At 26.0% G+C, this 15,534-nt stretch overlaps 1 protein-coding gene across 1 annotated transcript; it reads left to right on the top strand.

Moving 5' to 3' along the window:
* Positions 1–2,610: 2,610 nt before the first annotated feature.
* Positions 2,611–5,685, top strand: LOC137822676 (transcription factor MYB114-like). Its single transcript, XM_068627620.1, has 3 exons — positions 2,611–2,959; positions 3,035–3,170; positions 5,159–5,685. The coding sequence occupies exons 1-3, from the start codon at positions 2,839–2,841 to the stop codon at positions 5,475–5,477; spliced, it is 576 nt and encodes a 191-aa protein (XP_068483721.1). The 5' UTR covers positions 2,611–2,838; the 3' UTR covers positions 5,478–5,685.
* Positions 5,686–15,534: the final 9,849 nt, after the last annotated feature.

Genomic DNA, 15,534 nt, shown 5'->3' with positions numbered 1-15,534 from the left:
ATATAGTTAATGTTATAACAACTCCATATTTTAAATCTGGGTAATGTTTATTTTAAAAATGAAATCAATTATATTAAAAAATATATTTTATATGTATTTAAGATAACTAACATTAACAATGATTATTTATGATAAAATGCGTAAAACTCTGTTCTTCTATTAATTTTTTAATATGATTTTTCGATAAATATATATTTTTTAATTTCTCAACTAGTTCTTGAAAATCTATTTCAAAAATCCTTAAAATATACACTAAAAAAAAACCATTAATACTTCTTTTCCGTATGGAATATAAGGGGAAAAAGTGAACCACACTCGTTATGAAGGTTAATTAGTAATACTAATTTCATTTAAGATATAAACATGTTTTCTAAACTATACCTTATTTGAAATTTGACGTAAAATATCAAAAACATTTAACATTAAACGTCAATTAAATGAATGATGTTTTTAGAAGTACTTTATAATATTAAATTATTTATATTTGATCGAAATACATAATTTTTTTTTTTGTTTATTTTATCTTTCATTTGAAGGAGTATCATTTTATTATATGTATAATATGTAATTTTACCTTTTACTTGAAGGAGTATTATTTTTAATATATTTGTATGATATTGTAATTTAATCTTTTACTTTTCAAGCCAATAACTTTTTCTTACACCATATCAATCAGTAACTCCATACATGTTTAGTATAAAATATATTTTCTTTTAGTTTTTGCCAACATTTTTCTAATTTTTATATTTAATTGTACTATATATTAATTTTATTTGACATTAGTATTCATTTTTTTTTCTTTTTCTGCTTCTTTTATCAAATTATTATACAAACAAAAATTTTGGTTTATATAGGATATATTCCAATCCAATGACATTTTCTTAAAAAAATATTATTTGTTCTCACAATTTACAATGTACGATTAGTTGGCTTAATAACCTAATATTTTAATGCTTGACATTCATAAGGTTGGTTTGGTTAGAGAATTAAATGAGTAAATACAAAAAAAAAGCATAAATTTATAAAAGTGAGATTACTTATACTTTTCTCATTTTATTTTTTATCTACTTTTTAAGTGGTTTTTTTTATTTTTCTGTATTTTTTAGTCAAATATATTTTATTTCTGATTTTTATTCACGGCAAGAAAATCATGAAATAAAAATCAATTTTTAGAAACCAAAATAATTAGTAGCAATAGTAAATAAATTAGAGACATTTTAAAAACTAAAAAACAAATTGGTTTCTAAATTAGTTTTTATTATTGTTAAATAGTTTGTATCTAATTAGCAACAAAGGTTTTAACTACCAATTATTTAGTTTCTAAATTTGGTAGCAAAACATTGGTTGCTAATTACATACCAATTTATAAACTATTTAACAATAATAGAAACTAATTAAGAAATTAAAACTTTTTTATTTTCTAAAATTGTTTCTAATTCAATTACTATTACAACTAATTATTTTGGTATCTAAAATTTGATTTTTATTTCATAATTTTCTTATAGTGATTAACTCGACCCACTTGTTATTGTATTACAATAAAAAAAAATTGTTATTATCAGTTGCCTCCACCACCCATTTTGCAACAAAAAAAAAACATTATGAATTTGAATAATAAAATTCAAAATCATATAAAATCTTCAACTTACTCAACCAACACCCACAAATTATACAAAAACCTAATTCATTTTCACCCATTAAAAAAAAATATTTTTTAATTCAATCCAAAGGCTCACATGTTATATGTGGAATTCTATGATTCATAATTTGAAAAAAAGTTTAAAACAGTTGTATGAATTTTTTTTTCTAAAGTAATACTTATAAAAAAAATTATCCAGCTAAACCTAAATTTATTTTATTTATCAAACACTACTTAAAAATATTATTAATTAAAAATAATTTTAAAAACAAAAAATAATTAATTAATATATTAACTAAATTAGATAATATATTATTGAAAAAAAAATTATTAATATATAAAATAGTTTTTAAATTTATAAATTAATTTCTAATAAATTGATATTTAATTAATTACTTAGTATCTAATTAAATATTAATATTTTAATTATCAGTTTTAGAATTTAAAATAATTGATAGTTAAAATTTTGATAGTTAATTAGATACTAATTTAAAATTTAATTTATACATTTTTTTAATAATAAAAATTAATTAAAATATTAATATTTTTAAAAATTTTAAAATATAATCTAGTTTATTCAATATAATGACTAATTATTTATTATCTCTAAAATTAATATTTATTTAATAATGTTTTAGTGAAATTAGACTTTTTTACAATTTATAATTTGGTTTCTATTAACTGAAATTTGACCTTCATCTTTTAATTCTGGTGTTGAAAACCAGGTCAGATTTCGATTTTTCATGAACATAACTTTTTACCTTTTTTGCAAAAATAATTTTAATAAATACTTAATAAAATAAGCAATAGCAAATTCTATTTTTATTTTGTTTTTGGGTTCATTAGAAATAATTTTAATAATACATAAAACTAATTAATAGACATAAAAAAATATTAAATTTAAAATAATGTAAAATAAAAAGTATTATATTATTAGTGGAAGAAATAAGAACAATCTAAATAACTTTATAATATTGTGGCATGTGTTGCACAATTTATCTGTCAGCATATCAGTTTTTCGTATGAACATGGTTTTTGTTTTGGTATTATACAGAAGAGTGAGAATCAGAAGTGAAGGTGAAAACACAAGCAAGCTTACAAATACTATGAAGTGACTGTCCTTGGCTTTTGGAGTCTTTCTTTCCTTACAGTTATAAATGCAGTGAATAGTACACAAATTATGCATTTTCAGTTCCCACATGGAAAGCAAGAACTGTTGTGAAAAAGAAGGAGCATGGTCTTCTGAAGAAGACCAGATTCTCTTCAACTGTGTTCAACTCACTGGAGAAGGAAATTGGAGAGACCTTCCCCAAAGAGCTGGTACATAATATGCAAAGAATCATCTTCTTCAAAAAATATCTGATTTTTCATTTTGTTTTTGCTTCTGCTGAATAGGGTTGAAACGATGTGGTGAGAGTTGCAAGCATCGATGGCTGAACTATCTGAAGCCAACCATTTCTATCCCCACAGAGAACTTTTCTTGGGATGAGCAAGAACTCATAATCAGACTGCATAAGCTCTTGGGGAATAGGTACTGCTTTTACTTCATTATTCTCAACCTTTCTCATTTTTTCTTCCCCATGCTTTTTCACTTTAACATGAATTTTAAGGTTGTGTGATGGTTTTTGTTTTTTCACAAATAATAGTGTGTTTCTGGAAAAGTTTTCTAAAATCTGAAGTAAATATACTACTTAGTTCATAGTGTATATCGACGACTTCTACCATAATCGTTGTTTTAGAACACCATATGTATTCAGATTATCTACCATAATCGTTGTTTTAGAACATAATCGTTGTTTTAGAACACCATATGTATTCAGATTATCTACCATAATCGTTGTTTTAGAACACCATGTGTGTTCAGATTAAAAGATATAAAACGACAACTTTTATTATAATCACAGTTTTTATACTTCATACATGTATCATATATATAAATTATGAAGAGGTATAAAATGATGGTTTTTATCATAATTATCTTCTTAAACTGAATATAATACAACGGTTAAATAGTTGTCTTCTTTGTTTAAAAAAATAGACTATAGGTTGAAAAACAACTATTTCTGTCTGAAGTTTTCTTTGATAATGAGAAGAAACAAGGAATCTTAAGAAAAAGAAATAAATTTTGTTCAAATGGTTTTGATAAGAGTATTCCTTTTCAAGGCAAGAATGTTCTTCTTCTGTCTCTTTGTTTTGAAAAAGTTATTTTTTTCAAATAAATTTGAAAAATGACACTATTAATTGTATATTGCAACATGTTTTATTTATTTGTGAAAAATAATTTTATTTACATATATACTTAATCATTTGTGAAAATCCATAACCTCTTGACATTATTAACAAATTGTTATTTGCCATTAAACATCTCAATAATCTCATGACACTGTTAACATAAATAATTATATGTTATGTATTATATCTATGAGACAATATTAACCATATTTATACCTATATAGGTCCAAAGCAAGTGAATGCTAGGTGTAGAACAACTGGCTCCTTAGTACACATTGCTTTTTCCATGCTTAACATGTGCACAAAAATTATACCTAATTCAAATCACACAAATTTTATATCTATTAAAAACAAAACATTTTATACACTTAAAAAAAATCATTAAATACAAACTAATTTTAAAAATAAAAAATAATTAATTATTATATTTACTAAATTAGATATTACTTTAATACTAAAAATATTATTAATATTTAAACTAATTTTTATTATTGATAAATATTTTTTAAATTGGTATTTAATTAATTATTAATTATTTTTTGGTAGTTAAAACTTTAGTAGTTAATTAGATACCAATTTAAAAACTATTTACTAATTTAGATACCAATTATTTTTTTAAATATCTAAAATAATATATAATTTATTCAATATAACAACTAATTATTTTTTATCTCTAAAACTAATTTTTATTTAATAATTTTTTAATAGTGCACTACAAGAAAATCATGAAATAGAAACCAATTTCTAGAAACCAAAATAATTAGTTGCAATAGTAACTAAATTAGAGACCATTTTAGAAACTAAAAAGAAATTTGGTTTCTAAAATAGTTTCTAAATTGGTATCTAATTAGCAACCAAAGGTTTTAGAGACTAAATTTAGAAACTAAATAATTGGTATCTAAAATCTTAGTTGCTAATTAGATACCAATTTAGAAACTATTTAACAATAATAGAAAATAATAGAAACTAATTTAGAAACCAATTTTTTTGTTAGTTTCTAAAATGATCTCTACTTTAGTTCCTATTGTAACTAATTATTTTGGTTTCTAAAAATTGGTTTCTATTTCATGATTTTCTTGTAGTGGTGATAGTTTTTTTAGTGATAAATTTTGTTGTTCCAAATTTTTTTATGAGCAAAAGTTAAATAAGATATTTGAGATGTGTCTCAACCTTTATAATCTAGAAGGAGCAAAACTAAACATGTATGATCCTATGCTTCTTTGACACACCCTCACTGGTTTTTGAGGGTCCATTGATTGATTGTTTGAGTAACCCTATGTGACACAGATGGTCTATGATTGCTGGAAGATTACCAGGACGCAGTGAAGATGAGATCAAGAACTTCTGGAATACTCATTTGAGCAAGAAGGAGTTAGAAGAGAAGCAGGAAAAGAAGAATAAAGTTCCAAGCACAAGTGTGGCAACTACTAGCATGTCCAGTGTTCAATCTCCATGGTGCTCCCAAAACCACCTTAATATGAATTCCATGGAATCTCCAAACCATGTCATAGTTAGACCTAAAGTTGTTAGGTTAACTAAGGTTGTGGTGCCAAGACAGGTACCCAATGGAAAATGCAATCAATTTGCCTCTGCATCAATTTCATAATTCTTTTCCTAATTTCACAAAAAAATAATTAGTTGTTATAGTGACTAAATTAGAGACTATTTTAGAAACTAAAAAAAATTTCTAAATTAGTTTCTATTATTGTTAAATAGTTTCTAAATTGGTATATAACTACCATAATTGATTTTTTTTCTGTAGTGTTGCCTTGAACCTAAGAATTATAATTGATAAGATCTTTTAACCACTTTCTTTTAATTTCAGTCAACAACTTGTCTTTATTATTTTTCTTTTCTTTCAAAGATATATAAAACCATTTAATTGCTTTTAACTCATTTAAGGTCTTTCCATATATTGTTCCTCCAATAAATTGCATTCTCCTTGCACTTGGTAAGTAAAATTAAGGTTCAGTTTCATCATATTATATATATATATATATATATATATATATATATATATATCAACATCATCTTCATACTCTCTTTTTTTATCAGCAAAGAATAAATAAAATAAAATGGGACATTTCAGGGGTGTCACAACTCTTATACAAAACACCAAAAACTAGTTTTCTAACACTCTACTAACTAAGGATCCAACAAACATTGCATTACAAACCAAGATAAAATCCAAGTACAAGATATAGAAACCCAACAAATCCAGTTACATCAACCCACCAAAGAGGTCACATGCTCAATCATCTTCATACTCTATGCTGGAGTGAGCATTGTTGTATTGTTCGAGATCTCACATTAACTAGAGATTAAAATATTTTATAGTATATAAGTGGGTGCAACCTCACTTTATAAAATTGATTATAGGAAGTTGAGTTAAATTTAAAGTTTACTTTTTAATACTTATAAATATATACCCATAACATTAAAATAAAGCAATAGTGTTTTATTTACTCTTTTAAACTTAATTTTTTTTCCAAGTAAATATTTAAATTTAAATTTTGTTACAATTATTCTTTCAGGTTTATCATCTCATTTAGAAATGGATATTAATTTAAAATGTCAAAATACTTTAATTTTAGGTTTTTGTACATACCCACTTTCAAACTCATCTGAGTCCATTCTTAAATTTGACCCTTTTTTTATCTTTTTTGAAACGATATTTAGACAAGAGTGGTAAAATAAATAAGTTAATAAAAGTTATTTTGGTGAGGATGTGCAACAAGCTCAAGACCCTTTATATTTTTCTTTAATTTTTTTTATAATTCTTAACATTTTAAATTAAATGTGATTACATAAATAATTAATTAATGAATAAATCCATGAAAATATCTTAATAAACTTGTGCTTGAAATTAGCCATTGAAATCGATAAACCGTGACCACACATGCTGTCGGAATAAGATAATAAAAAATGGATTTTATTAAAACCAGAAATATATATTAATGAATAAGTGGTTTGCATCTAATGATAATTTCGGTCAAGTACAAAATTTGCTAATTATAAATTTAATTTACCACACCTTTCAATCAGAGATAGACAAGAACAACTAACTTTATAATACTTATCAAATTTGATATAAATATTTTTTTATATAACATTATTAAAAAAACTATTAAATATAAAATAATTTTAAAAATATAAATAATAGTTGTTGAACTAAATTAGATACTATTTTAAAAATTAAAAAAAATTATTAATTTTTAAATTAGTTTCTATTATTAATAAATAATTTTTAAATTAATATATAATTAACTATCAAGAATTTTATTATCAAATTTAAAATTTAAACAATTGATCATTAAACTGTCTTTTTCTCTTATGAGGTAAGGAGTGGAGTTTAAATTTTAAGGTTAAATATTATTTTTGTGTCTACACTTTGGTTAAATCCATTTAGTTTCTCATTTAAAAACATAAATATTTGATTTTTTTTATAATTTAAAAATTCATAATTTTAGCTTAATTTTCACTTTTTTATGTTTAATTCTTCGATTATATAAACCCAACACATTCATTTAAAATACCATAAAAATTATTTAAATAACTAAATCTAAGAAACTTTAAGAAATAAATAATGAAAACAAAATTAAACATTGAACAAAATAAAAGTGATTTTTTAAAATTAAGAAATCATATTTTTATATTTCAAAATAGAAAAATCAAAGTTGCAGATTAAACAAAAGAAAACAACTAAAATTATATTTTAGCCTTGATTGATCGCTTTTTCTTGGCTCATGGATAATTGGTCTCCAAATTCATAGTTTATGATTTTGGAGTTAATTACTATTTAGATTAATTATGTCGTGAATATTTTCTGGTGATATTAACTAATTTCTAAATTTTATTTTTTAAAATTAAATTATATATTAGCTAATTTATAAAAGGTTAAATGGAATCACTTAAAATTATAGAAGCTATCTATTATCAATTTTTCAAAATCAGTTTCTTTAATTAATGTATAAGTTTATTTTTTTTATCAGAAAAAAAAATTAAATAAGGATATTTCAGGGACATCCCAACCCACACACAACTGGTCTCAATCTTCATCAGTTAATCTACACGTATTGAAGAAGATAATTTTCTCTAAGAAAAATGATACATTGACAACTTTATGTATACAACTCTTTTCCTTTGTTTAAAATTTCAATTTTTATATGGCATGATAAAAATATTTGTTTATATAACTAATTAGAGATTGTATAGTTGAGTTTGTTAATATATTTTTTTTTTTATCTAAAAGGTTGTGTTCCTATTCCATACTCTTAACAGTTGGTGATGTATTATTTGCAAACTTCCTTCTTAAAACGTTAAGAATGTACATACAATTGAGTGCTGAATGAACGAAATTAAAGGGTTTTTTAATGCTCACTTGTTTTTTTATGGTGACAAGAATGCAGCAGTTCTTCATGCTTCAGGTGGGATTGTTTGGAAGTTGCAGGAATGACCCTATGATTTGAAATGGCTCTATAGTTTGTTTGATTCACATGCAATGTTATGTTGTGTTGTGTATTTGGACTTTTGTAATTGGCAAGGAGTGTCTCATCAGGTTCAACACCACTAACTTCTTGCACTTTTTTCACTTTATTTTGTTAAGTTTGTTTTTCTATTATTTATCAATATTATTCTTTTTCTAATAAAAAAATAAAAGTTATTGTTCCTGTTAGGGAGGCAGGACCTAGAAAACTATTGAAGTCTTCGTCTTCCTTTTTCGGTCGGGCAAGTTGTTGGATGATGAACTGGGGTTCTTCTCGTCTTCGTGTTTCTCCTTCGACACTTGGTCTCAGGCGAACACCGAATGGGGTACCTGCGGAAGGTACTCCGATGCTCAAGTAAGTAAAACGGGTGATAGGTACTCAGGTAGGTGTACAATAATAAATTACGTACCTTTCTCCTTAGGATGTGTGCTGTTTATATTATTTTAATGGGCTTATCTTATTGGGTCTGATTAGTGGAGTGGATCTCACTTATGGGTGTATTACCTAATCCTTAATGACGGGTTAACTTCACTGACCTTGATTTGAGCATTAATGGATGTATGGGCCGACCGTGACGATTCCCCTAGTCTCGACCAAGTTTTCGTGGTCTCGGCCAAGTCTCTCGGATCTCAGCCAGATTTCCCTAGTTTCAGTCAGGTGGACAAGGTCTCGAACAGCTGGGTGGGTCTCGGTCAGAAAGATCGAGTGTCGGTCTCGCCCATACCAGTAAAACTATCAATGTAGTAAGAGTTGTCAAGATCACACTCTATGGAAAAAAGGGTTCTTCTTCTGGTTTGAGTTGTTCAAAGTCTAAATCGATTGACTAATTGTGTTGGCCCTACAACTTGATAATCTCACAGCTTTTGCATGTAAATGAAATGGAGACTTTTGGATGACCTTGGAGATTGAACACTATTCACTGTAGGAGTTGTCACATTATGCTCATAACTTTGTTGTTTTTTTCTGCTTATCTTCTACCTCTTTTTCTTCATATAAATCTTCTTATATATAAATTGTTAACAGAAACCATCCATTGTTTACTTTTTTAATGGTTTCAATCACCATATTGTCATCAATAACCTACAATGACCTACGCTACTAGAAAAAAGTTAAGAACTAATTTTACAAATAACAAATAATTAATTATTATATTAATTAAATTAAATATTTTTTATAAATTAAAAATTACTTTTTCATAATTTTGTAATCTTAAATTTTTATCCATAAAAAAATACAATTTCATTCACACTCACTCATAACACCATTCACAAATTTTCATAAACTTTCTTACTTTATTTAACTTAATCCAAACAACTTTTTTTTTAAATATTTTTTCTTTCATATTATCATAGACTCCATGCTTTCTTATCACGAAATCGATGAGCATGAATTATCCATTGTTGATACATTAAAATGTGAAAGTAAAAAGAAAAAGGACAGCACTTGGAAAGAGCAATAAATGAAGTGGTCCATGCATAATATGAAGTAAAGATTTTGAGATGCATTCTTATCCATAATGGTGGCCAAGCATGATTCCATTATTGGTAGGTAAGACATACACAAAATAGTAAACACAAACTGATTCAATCTCTTTAGGCATATGCATGAATCCTACTAAAAAATATTTGTTTATAGTTTTTATATTATGTATCATTATTTTTTTTTTCAATTATTTTAGATATATTTATCATCCTTTCTCATTCTCTAAGTATATGTATATGAAAATACTTTCACATTTGAAAGTTACTATTTAATATAAGCATAGGAGGAGTTTGTATGAAAAAGTCTTGACCCTTCAATATTTGTATATAAATAAATATTACAACAAAATCATAAAATACAACTAATTTTAGAGATAAAAAAATAATTAAGCAATATATGGACTAAATTAGATACTATTTTGTAAACTAAAAAATTATTGGTATTTAAAATAGTTTTTATAAATAAAAAATTATAAAGTAGTTTTAAAATTGGTATTCTAAATTAGAGTTATTAGATAAAATCTTGGTAGTTAATCTATTTATAAACTAGTTTATAATTTTTATTAATAATAAAAACTATTTTACATACTTATAATTTTTTTTAGTTTATAAAACAATATTTAACTTAGTTAATATAGTAACTAATTATTTTTTATCTCTAAAATTAGTTTTTATTTAGTGATTTTCTGGTAGTGAAAATATATATTTTTAATTCAATTATAGTCTATGTATTTGACATCTCCAAATTTTTGTAGATTTATAAAATAATTAACATTCTAAAATATTTTTTAAGAACCCACCAACAAGACAAGTAAATCATTAAATAGAAACCAATTGTAAAGAAAAAAAAATTAGTTACTATATTAACTAAATTAGATATTATTTTAAAGACTAAAAAAGTTATTAGTATCTAAAGTAATTTTTATTATTAATAAAATTTATTAACTACTTTCTAGTTTGATATTTAATTAACTAACAAAATTTACTTTAAATACCAATACTTATTTTAGTATGTAAATTATATTTAATTTAATCAACGTAACTAATTATTTTGTTTATAATTAATTTTTATTTAATAATTTTGTTATAATATATTAAATATTCGTGAGGTAATAATAAACATGTAAATACCTAATAAATATATTAGTATTAAGTCTTTTATGTGGGTGTATTACCTCTCCATTCCTCTTAGTGTTTAATTAATGTTTGATTTAGTTACAAAACATAGATTTTACTATTGATATAAGATGATGTTATTTTTCTTCGCGGGTTAAACAGTACACTTATATGATAGTATAGTTTGATAATATACTTTTATAGAAAATAAAAATGGTAAATTCTTTTTATGTTTCGTCTACTTTATATTTATAAAAGAAATTAAAGTAACATAATAAAAAATTGCAAACACTTCATAACATCTATATTTTCGCTGGTAAAAAATAATGAGAATTTTTTCAACAGTCACGATTGGAACTTTTGTATCTTGTTTTCTTATGCAACATGTTCTACCAACAATCATGCGTGCATGTAATGTGTACGAGGAAGGAACAATTGGTTGGCACATAAGAACACCTTACAAATGATTCAACGATGGAGGGTGAAAAGATAGAAAACTATTGTTTTGATATTGTTAATATAGTCTTATATCACTAAAAAATCGAAATCAAAAGTTTTTCTTCTTCAATTTACCTAGACGTTTTTAAAGACAAAATCATGACAAAACATCAACCTTTAAAGGTACAAAACACCAACCTCCAAAACGATAATACCTGATAGACGTAGCGATACTATTCTCGAACTTTAGTTCATAATAACGGTAAATGAAGGGATTATGAACAATTCTCTCTGATATACTCTTTTCATTCAAATTCTCTAATTCTCTTTTCACTGATAAGTTTTCAATTTTTCGATTCTCAAATTCTAATACGTGCTGCGAGTTCTGGAAATTATCTGACGTATCTCTTCTTGTTGTTATCAATTGTACTTCGTTTTGTTGAATCTGAACAATTCTAGCATATTCAATAAAAGTTCTATACATTTTCTTTGGTGGTTTTCTTGGCTTCCATGACTGAGAACACAGATTGCAAAAATTGCAAACGGCGGTGAACATGCATGCAGATCAGGAGCAAAATATTCGTATGGAATAGATTCAGGCTTCTTTGGCTTTACTTTTTGCAGAACAATTCTCACTTTCATGGAAGTTCTTTGAACAATTTCCAAAAAGGTATTTCGGTGAATGCTTCTCTTCCGATCAAGGATATTTCGTTGGAATTTTTGCATTTTGATGTTCTTGTTATGTCTCCTCTAACCTTGTTAAGGTTGTAGCTTTAGCTAAGTTGTTTGAAGAAAGGTATCTACCTGTGCCTAAAATCGTTACTAATAATTATGCTACTAGATACTCATATTTCTTCAACTACTCACAACTATTATGTGCAAGCTAACGCTGCATCACAGACAAATTTACCTGCACTTTTACCTAGTTCCTAAGAGAAAAAAAGGTTTATGTTATTTTTGTGATGAAAAATTTACCTTTAATCATAGATGTCCAAAGAGACAATTCATGTTTTAACACTTAGAAGTGGAGGAGTGTGATAACATTGTTGCTAATGAGTCCAAATCTGTTACTGAAATTGAGGGCATGATGTTGATGATCATTTATCTTTAAATACATTGAAAGGAGAGGTTGAAGTTGGTACTGTACAATTTATGGCATATATTGATAAAATGTCAGTTTCTATTCTAGTTGATGGGGAGTTCTGATAATTTCTATTCATGTTTTAAGTTTCTATTCTAAGTTTTTTAAGTTACCTCTTGAACCTGCTTCCTTATTTAAAGTAATGGTTGGCAATGGGAACTATTTGACTACTGATGGGGTTATATATAGGATCTTACATTGCAAGTTCAAGGGAAAACATGTAAATTTCCAATGTTCTTGTTACCTATTTCTAGTGATGATTTGATTTTGAGGCTATCTGGTTGAAGACTATGAGGCATCATATATGTTGTATTACGACTGAAATTCTTGTGGAATAGTAAGTTTACTATCTTGTAGGGAGATGCTAATGTTTCACCTGATCGTGCTCATATTCATGATATTAGAAGCATGATGGTGTTGCCATGGATAGTTCTAAATTAGAAGTTGTTCAACTTTGGTCCCAACCTTGTAACATCAAACAATTAAGGGGATTTCTTAAACTCACTCACTAGTATAGAAGATTTTTCAAGTCTTATGCTCAAATTGCAACACCTTTAAAATATATACTTTTTTTATAAAAAGTTTTCATGTTAGGCATCACTATGCAATTTGACATCTCAGCTAGGCTGACACCTCAAGTAACAACAATAATCTGTCATTACATGAAAAAAAATATTATTAAAAAATAAAAATACAAAAATATGGAAGGACTAAACCAAAACTAATATGTTAACAAGAACGATACATAGGTAGATTATAACTATTCATAAAGAATTCTAATAACAAACTAGCTGGGATTCTATTATACCAATGAAATGATTCTCTATGAATAAATTCTAAATTAGGCAACTTATCAGCACACGCATTCCCCCTTTAAAATATGTACTTAAGCAAGACTATTTTCATTGAACTTCACTAGCTTTTGCTACTTTTAATCAACTGAAACAAGCCATGACTTCTGCTTTAGTCTTAACAATTCCAAATTTCCAAATTCCATTTGATTTCTCCATCTAATACAATCCTTATAAGGAAAATGTTCTAGCTTATGCTCTTTCAAGAATTTTGTTTATGGCTTTCTCTGAACCTATAATTGCTAATTACTCTACTCGGTTAATTAAATTCACACAAACAAGATGACAAATGGCTTAAACTCTATCAGGAACGGTTTTTGGAAAAATTGCTTTCAAGAAAATATAGTGTTCATGAGAGGTTGTTGTTGTTCAAAAATAGAGTTGTATTACTTGAAGTTATATAATTGTTAGAACATGTGATGTTGGAGTTTCATAATTCTAAAATTGGTGGACATGCAGGGGTTAGAACCATAGTTATTGGCCTCATATGAGGAATGATATTAAAAAAAATTGTGAATGAGTTTCTTGTTTGTCAAATTCTAAGATTATCATATGGTACATGTTGGACTACTAAACTCTTGTCATTCCTCATCAAATTTGAGATGAAATAACAATGATTTTAATACTAATTATCTACGTAGTCATTAACAAACTGTCAAAGTTTGGTTAGTTATAAATTCGATTTTAATATAAGTACTAAATACATTTTATCATATTGATCATTATTTAAATGTATATTAGTTAATTTTACATATACACAAATAAATAAAACAAAATTTAGAAAAAATATATAAGAATTTCTACAAATATTTTATGCATAAAAGCATTATCTGAGGTGTTGGGATTGAGGGTGATGAGGTGAGTAACTTTTCTAATATTTTCAATTGTAATCAAATGAATATTCCTTTTAAATATCTAGGTATGCTAGTGGGAGGGAACCCTAAAAAGTATCAGTTTTGGGATTAAGTTCTAAATGGTATTTGGAAGAAATTGTCTAAGTGGAAGAGAATAATCTTATCATTTGCAGGAAAAGTGTGTTTTATAAAATCTATTTTGTCTGCTATACCACTATTCTATCTTTCCTTTTTTAAAATATCAAGGTTGGTAAGTAAAGAGATAGTGAAACTACAAAGAAAATTTTATGGGGATGAGGAAAATAAAATAGCTTGGATAAAGTGGGAGGATCTAAGTAAAGATAGGGATATGGGAGGATTAGGAATCAAGGACATTCATCATAAGGTTAGAAAATTCATCATAAGGAAGAACAAAATGGAAAGTTAAGGCTGGAAAATGCATGATGATAACAAGACTTGCAACGCTTAAGGTAAGCTTATCTAGGAAATGAAGGTTTGCATTGGTTTAGTATCTAAGCAGGTTTTGATGCATAATTCTGTTTTTGTAAGGGAGTGGTGACTGTCCTTGTGAAGCTTAGGCCCATATTTGTTATAGGTTTTGTTTAGCCTTGATCTTAAACATTTTGAAGATTGTAAAGCTCTTATGGAATAGGATGTTGGGTGGTGTGATTTTGGTATTTGTATAAGGGCATGAGATACCCCTGAAGTATCCCTTTTAATTCATTTTTTTGTGTTGAAAAAAAAAAAGAATCAATGACATTGATACATTTAGTATAACTCTCTTAGCAAAGTGAAAATGGATGTTAGGGGTGAAAATGTTATAGAATTTAAGTATGAGTTTTAGGAATCTAGAAATGAATGAAAATACAATAGGGGAGTCAATTTAGTGGAGAGATTTGAGGAAAGTATGTGGAAAAAACAACAATGGTAATTGGTTCAACAATAATATTGGGTGGAAGATTGGTAAAGGAGATACTATTAAGTTATGGGATGATAATCGGTTACATAGGTACCATTTAAGAAAAGTTTTACTAAGTTATATGATGTTTTACATGATAAGGATAAAACAATAAATGAGTTAGGTAGGTGGCAAAAACATAATTGAGAGTGAAAGTTGGAGTGGAGAAGAAACAAATTTGAATGGGAGAAGAAACCAAATATACCGCTAATGAAAACTATAAAAGGAATAACAAAGAATTTAGAGGAGGATACATGGACTTGGAAGAAAAGAGAACAAGAGGATAAAATCACGATATTATAAGAGTTTGAATAATAATGAGGAAGAAGTTATACAT

This window comes from Phaseolus vulgaris, chromosome 9 (assembly GCF_000499845.2).
Source record: "Phaseolus vulgaris cultivar G19833 chromosome 9, P. vulgaris v2.0, whole genome shotgun sequence".
Lineage (NCBI taxonomy): Eukaryota > Viridiplantae > Streptophyta > Magnoliopsida > Fabales > Fabaceae > Phaseolus > Phaseolus vulgaris.
This window is presented reverse-complemented; position numbering and strand designations above follow the sequence as displayed.